The sequence below is a fragment of the Octodon degus genome, unplaced genomic scaffold (genome assembly GCF_000260255.1).
Source record: "Octodon degus isolate 3935 unplaced genomic scaffold, OctDeg1.0 scaffold00052, whole genome shotgun sequence".
Lineage (NCBI taxonomy): Eukaryota > Metazoa > Chordata > Mammalia > Rodentia > Octodontidae > Octodon > Octodon degus.
In genome coordinates, this window is record NW_004524628.1 from 1,369,380 (window position 1) to 1,376,639 (window position 7,260).

Below are 7,260 nucleotides of genomic sequence, written 5' to 3' on the forward strand. Positions count from 1 at the left end.
GTCCCTGCACTCGCCTAGGCAGGCGCTTAGTCCACTGAGCTATCTTGCTGGCTTGGCATTAACCCTTTCATAACCATCACCTCTGGCCTTTGCACACCTGTTCCAGCTTTCATTCTGTTGTTAAGTGTCATATGGGAATTCTGGCCACTGTTTACTGCTCCTATTTATATAGCATTGTGAATATTATTTGAGAACTGTTGACAACTCTAGGGTTTAGTTTGGTTTGGTTTGTTTTTTGGAGATTGAACCCAAGGTCTTACACATTGCTAGGCAAGCGCTTTACCATTGAGCTACATCCTCAGTCCTGGTTTTGCTTTTTCACTGCATAAAAATGTAAAACATGTTCCTTACCTTCTGCTTTGATAAATATTGTTTCTCTATTTGAGCTTACATAGCTCTTAAAATCTAATGAACAGTGTCAAAAATTATTCAAACACACAATTAAAATGGGTACATTTTATTATATATGCTAAGGGATACCTCAGTAAAGTTGGAATTTTTAAAAGCTCCAAAAGGGGCCTGGGAGATGGCTCAGTAGAATAAGTGTTTGCCTGGCAAGCACAAGGGCTTGAGTTCAATCCCCAGTTCTGCCAAAAAAGAAAAAAAAAATTATTTATGGGGCTGGTGAGATGGCTCAGTGGTCTAAAGCACCTACTTGGAACAAGCTTGGCAAAGCACAGGGACCGAGGTTCAATCCCCCAGCACCACATGCCAGCCAGCCCCGCCCCCTGGTGGGCTGAGCTGGCCACACACACACACACACACACACACACACTAAATAAATAAATAAATAAATAAATGTAAAAAAAATAAAATGAAATGAAAAGCTCCAATGATCAGACCAGTGCCTGTGTAGCTTCTGTGATATATTTACATATCTTTGCATACCTTCTGTGATAACTGTTAGGGGATGTGAGAGTGATGGGAAACCATTTTGTGGAAGGTGGAGATGCTAGAAATAGGAAAGACCAGACCAACAGGCCTATTAGAAGGATGAACGAAGGTATCCACCATGGTGTTCTTAGGATTTGGTCAGTTAATAGAAAGCATCTGCTTCCAAATTGAAAAGCAAAGCAAGTCATAGTGAGATGGTGCTGATTACCTCTGGGTATTTTCTTTTTTCCAGGGTGTACTTTCTAATGAAATATTTGCCATTTTGTCCAACATTCCTGAGGCTGAAAAATTTGCTAAATTCTGGATCTGCAAAGCAAAGCTATTGGCAAGAAAAGGCACCTTTGATGTCATTGGGCTATACGAAGAGGCCATTAAAAATGGAGCAAAAGTGAGTGTCTCTTGGATGGGTGACTTCTTAAAATTCTCTTTGGTAGGATTTCACTCTGGTTCATAAGATGATAGTTGTATAATTCAGTGTTAAATTGTTTGTTTGTGTGTTTGGTACAGGGTCTCACTACTCAGTTCAGACTCAGAGAGTGATCCTCCTGTCTCAGCCTCCCTAGTACTGGGATTACAGGTGTGCATGCCACCAAGCAGTTTCAGGGCTGGCACAGAGCTGTCAGCTGGATCGAACTTGGTTCTTGTGCTTGCTAGGCAGGCACTTAGACCACCAAGCTATCTCCCCAGCCCTACAGTGTTAAACTCTTAACTCACTTCATAAAGTGATACACAGCATATGCAATTCAGTATATCTTTAGTGAACTTATTTAAATATTTCATAGGAAACAGCATGACATGCAGAGTGACTATGTCCCATTTAGCACTAGTTGTAAAAATATGCAGTTATGGAAAGTAATGGCACAGACATTTGTAACGTCAATATCTAATGCTTATAATGAATGTAAAAATATATTAAGCACAATATAGCAGTATCCATATGTTAATAATGCAGAAGATATAGCATAAAATATTTTTTTAATTCCAAAACCTGGAGCAAAAGCATAGTGTATAATTTTTTAACAAGAACTGCATCAAATAATTTCATAATTCTTTTCACTTGAATGCCATTTTCCATCTCCTATTACTATTCTACGGTACCTATTTCCATGGTTGTTCTCAGAGTATTACGTACACACCATTTCAACAGTCAAATAATCAGTAAGGTTCATTCAGTGGAACTTCTGCCTCCTTCCCCTCACATTTTCTAACTCCCAGATCACAATGATTATTTTAATATTTTTACCTCTATAATTCCAGAAGGCATGCTTGCCTTGCTGGGTTATTTTTGTTTGCTTTGTTTATTTTTTTGATTTATGTATTTGGTACAGGGTCTCACTATGCAGCTTGGACTCGTAGTGATCCTCCTGTCCCGGCCTCCCTAGCACTGGGATTACAGGCATGCACCACCACACCTGGACTCAGTCGCTGGCTCAGTGCACCCCGGGGGCGGGCCCGGCGCGGCATGCCAGACCAGGGATCGTACCCTGGTCCCTGCACTTGCCTATGCAGGCGCTTAGTCTACTGAGCTGTCTCACCAGCCCTCATTGCTCATTTTGCTTTTGGTTTGATTTTGGGTTTTTTGTTTTTTGTTTTTTTGTGATACTGGGGATTGAACTCAAGACCTTGCACTTGCCAGGCAAGTGCTTATTCTGCTGAGCTATCTTCCTGGCCCTCATTGCTGGTTTTTATGTTTCCGTTATATACATAATTTGTAGACTTTCAGCTATGCAGGATGAGGCCTCAGCCCCACCCACACACAGCTGCACAAATCTCTAGCACATGAACACACACACCTGCTGTCATCCTCAGGGGCCTTTGCCAGCCTTCGTGCTCCATTAGAGTCCCATGGAAATTCTACTGTCCTTAGTGTTCACCTTGTTATGAATATATAAGAAACATGGATGTGTTGACCTGTGTTGGAAATTTTGATGTTACCACCCTTCAAACACAACTTCTTCTTTTCCTATAATTAATTATTGTCTTATTTTGCCTTTGTAATTACTTTTCATATTCTTTTCTATGTTTCTAAGTGCTTTTAAAACCTCAGATTTTACCTTTTTTTTTCTTCTTCTTCTTCTTTTTTTCTTTGAGACTCTCCTGTTATTCCTGACTGGACCTATTGCTCTGTTCTCCTGTCTGCCTGCTGTCACTGTGGGACCTCCTCAATGTCACCCAAAGTCACCTTTCACATCCTTCCTGAGTTGGGTGGATCTCTTGCTTCCCAGAGCCCATGGCACCTTTTCTTACATTCCCTGCTTCTTCTCCTACTTGCTTCACTTTGTCCCTCCCTCCCTCTCTCTCTTTTCTCATCATTATTATTATTATTTTGGTTTTTCTCTATTATTCACTAAAGGCTTTACTCAGATGCTGGTAAACTGGGGCTGTTTGTGTATAAGAGGTGGGTTTGAAAAAGCATGCAGTAGTAAAAGCCTAGGCACATGAGTGGGGCTTTACATAGAGTGAACTGGTGTCAGTGGTTTAGTAAAGAACCCTCAATATCAGCATCTTTAGAGCTTTCCTCTTAAAGTACTTAGGTTCTCTAGAGCAGCCTCTTCCAGTCTCCTTCCTGGATTGTTAGTGATTTTCTTTGTGAAATTTAATTTTTCTGAAATGGGATGTATTTTTTTTTTTTTAATGTATTTAGTACAGGACATATAGGGTCTCCCTACACAGATTGAACTTGTAGTAATCCTCCTGTTTTCAGCCTCCCAACTGGGATTACAGGCGTGTACCACCACGCCCAGTCTCAGTCTCCTTCTCATGTCCCAGGGACAGGGCCCTCACTGTGGTGCCAGGGATCGAACCCCAGTCCCTGTGCCTGCCTAAGCAGTTGCTTTAGTCTGCCGAGCTATCTGGCCAGCCCTATAGTATATGATTTTTATGATGAAAACAAGACTTAAACTAAGACAACACTAAAAATATGTGATACGTTTTCTATATGGTACTTCACTCTTTGGGCCAGAACCTTTATGTAAGTTAAAAGGAAAATAGGATTTGATTTAGAGAATTTTGTTATGGACAACTTCAAACACACCTTTCACTGAAGTCGGCATTTACCCAGCATTTTCTCTGTTCCTCCATTTTTCTCATGACATTATAAAACTTTCAAATACTGTTTATAGAAAGATAAGAGATTTTCAAAAGAAACATTTTTATTACCAGAAGTTTATTTGATGTTAAAGTTCCTTGGCTTTTGCCCCAGGAATACTTTTAATAGCACTTCTTTATTTTCTTCTTCCCTCCAGCCAATACAAGAGTTGCGGGAAGTTGTTCTGAATATTTTGCAAGATCAAAACAGAGCTACACAAGGTACTGTTACTTTGGTAAAACCCCCCCCCGCCCTCCCCCCACACCTCTCACTTCTTCGTTTTCATGGCCTGACCTTTTTAGCCATTGCCATCAACTCATTTATTTCTACTATTACAAATATATATGTGCCCAAAACCGAACACAGTTCATTTCCACCAGAGCAGCCTGGAGCGTCCTGCCTTCCTGGAGCTCCAGTGGAGGAAGACAGTGACTCTTTGTCAGAAAAGACCAAGGCAAAAGGAAGAGATGCCTAGGGTTAAGTTCTGTGTTTAATTACAACAAACCCACCAGCACTCATCTAAACTCATGTTAGCTCTTTAATTAACCATTGTGGGAATCTTTAGCCATTACTGTCCTTGATCAGAACATTTAGAAGACGTTCTCGTGAGAGCTAGTGTGCCAGGCACTGTGAGTGGCATATGATTACCATAAGTAATACTTGCTATTTGAACAGAAAGATGAAACAAGTTAACTTGAAAAATAAAGTGGATACTTCTTATAAAGTGACACAACTGATTCCTTTAAGAACAGATTTAGGGGCTGGGGAGTTAGCTCAGGGTCTAAGCACCTTCCTGGCGAGCACAAGGACCTGAGTTCAATCCCCAGTACTGCATGCCATGCCGGCCCCGAACCAGATGTAGTAGTACACACCTATAATCCCAGCACTGGGGAGGCTGAGAGAGGAGAGTCACTATGAGTCTGAACTGCATAGCAAGATCCTGTAACAAATAAATAAATAATAAATAATTTTTTTTTTTAAACTAGATTTACCTAGGAAACAAGCACTGCAAAATTATAGCCAAGTAATCCACCACTCTTGGAAATGTCAGAATAAATAAACTCAGTAGTAGACTGGAATACTGCAGTTCAGATATTTGGCATTGTGGGGGCTGGGGAAATAGCTCAGTGGGATAAGTGCTTCAGCAGATATTCTTAGGGCCTCAGCCTATCTTGGTCTACCTTACTTCCTTTCATTTTGGTGGTTGTGGTTGAGCCATTGTGGGAATTAAGCTAACATAAGATACATTTTACTAACAGTTTAAGATGATAACTATGTAGTCATCCCCGGGTAAAGAGGAGTTTGGGAAATTTAGTCAAGTAAGTCAAGAAAATCGATCCATGGTATGGTATAAGGCTAAAAGGCCAGCGAGTCTGTACAGGAGGGCTCAGGAGTAAAGAAGACCGGAGATGTGCTCAGTGTGTCCTGGGCACTAGGCCGGAGGCTCCGTGGAGGGCGGGTCAGCAGGGAGGCCTGATGTCGGAGGCCACTGCCATGGGACTTGTTAGGAGAAGCTAGTTATCAGTGCCACTTCATGTAATTCACTCTTTAATATGTGGACTTCATGAAGATCACTGGGGAATCATTGTATACATTATGTTTTCATTTTACTGATCTTTAAATGTTTAATTACTAAATCATGTTTCCCTTCCCTTTCTTACATACACAGGAACTGCCTCTGACTCTTTAATTGCTGCAACTAATACCAGATCGATGGAAGAGCTGTCAAGGAAAATGGAACCTGGAGAGTCCTGTCTTCCTGTAGAGGACAAGGACCAAGTTCCAGCAACACCCCAAATACCTGAGGCAGGACAGGATAATCATCCTGGTATCAAGTTACAGATCTCCTCCATCCCTAGGTAAGCAGACTCAAAAGCAGGCTTTGTGGTCACAGACAGAATTCCAGTTCAGTGCTCAGCCCCCTGCATGGATCCAGAGTCACAGCACTTCATAGAGAGTGCTGCTTCCCCTGAGGCTCAGACAGCCCGATGCATCTCAGGCACCCAGGAAGGAGCCAAGGGTGAGGAGAGCTTGAAGGCACTGGAAGGATGGTGTGAGTCTGCTTAGCACATGCCCTGTCCCCCTCTGCCGCCCCTGTAGAATGTGACCTGTGGTGAGGAAGAGGCCATCAGAGCCAGGAGGGCTGTTGGGAAAGATTCGCCCTCTTCCCCCCACAGTCTGACCTAGCTCTTCATTCGCATTCATTTGCCCTGCACTTGGAGCTCCTTTCTACCTTTCCTGTCTGGCTGGCACAGAGGGGAGAGGCCGGGTGGACTGCACCAGGTCCCCGTCAGCGACCAGCTGTGGAGCTAAGAACGAGCAGGAGCAGTGAAGAGCCTGGGAAGAGCAGGGCGGGCAGTTGTCCTAGTCAGAGACTGCTCAGAACAACTCTGCTTTTTTAACAAGTATACATTTAAGGCAGAATCTATAATCATTTTCAAGAGCTGTGTCAGGCTATCAGTGTCATTTTCAAAAAGGTAAGCGCAGCATTACTCTCCTCAACTCCTGATCCTAAAGGAGCCCCAGGACAGTAATGGTGTGGTTTAGTTGCCTGGCAAACAGCGGTATCATCCAGTCCTGAGCCCCTCTCCAGGACACTTTGCTACCGCCCTGCTGACAGCTCACAGATAAAAAGAAGCAGTTGATCCACCTCTCCTGGCCTCTAGAATGCACTGGGACAGCTTTCAGTAGACATGCCTGCTAGTGTTGCCTAGTAGTTTTACCAATTGTGGGTCACTGCTGCTACCTGGGAGGGTCTCACCCTGTCCTTCCAGATCCTGCCTATTGGACTGCACTTACAAGGAAGGTTTGCTTCACCATCTTAAAAGCTGACTTTGAAAATTTTCTGTCAGAGCTAGAAAGAATCTTAGAAGTCATTAGTCCAACCAAATTTGGTGTTAAGCCAGTCTCCTTAAGACTCCTTAATTCTTCTGTAAGTTTATAGAATAAGCAAACACCAGCTACAAGGCAGCTGACTTCCAATAAAAACTGCACTTCACACTTCACTGATGCTTTCAGTGTGCTTAGCCCATCCTAGAAGCAGATGGCCACTGCACGTAAGAGTCTCGAAATCAGGAAAAAGCCATCAAAGGACAACAGCTACTCTAGACATATCTCTTGTATCGACTTACACAGAAAGGTCTGCCAAGTTTTATTATGCAGTAGGAAATAAAGTACAAGTAGAATCTTTTGAAAGATACAGTGTTTTAAATGCATCTCTTAGTTGGGGTGGTGGCACCCCTCTGTAATCCCAGCACTCAGGAGGCTAAAGCAGGATC

General features: G+C 42.7%; 1 protein-coding gene across 1 annotated transcript in view; it reads left to right on the top strand.

Annotated features, from left to right (window-relative positions):
- Positions 1 to 7,260, top strand: part of Ckap2l (cytoskeleton associated protein 2 like) — a 28,139-nt gene that overhangs the window by 20,275 nt on the left and 604 nt on the right. Inside the window, exons 6-8 of the mRNA XM_023717361.1 lie at positions 1,127 to 1,282; positions 4,140 to 4,203; positions 5,652 to 5,841. Coding sequence (XP_023573129.1) covers positions 1,127 to 1,282; positions 4,140 to 4,203; positions 5,652 to 5,841 — 410 coding nt within the window. The remainder of the gene's footprint in view (positions 1 to 1,126; positions 1,283 to 4,139; positions 4,204 to 5,651; positions 5,842 to 7,260) is intronic.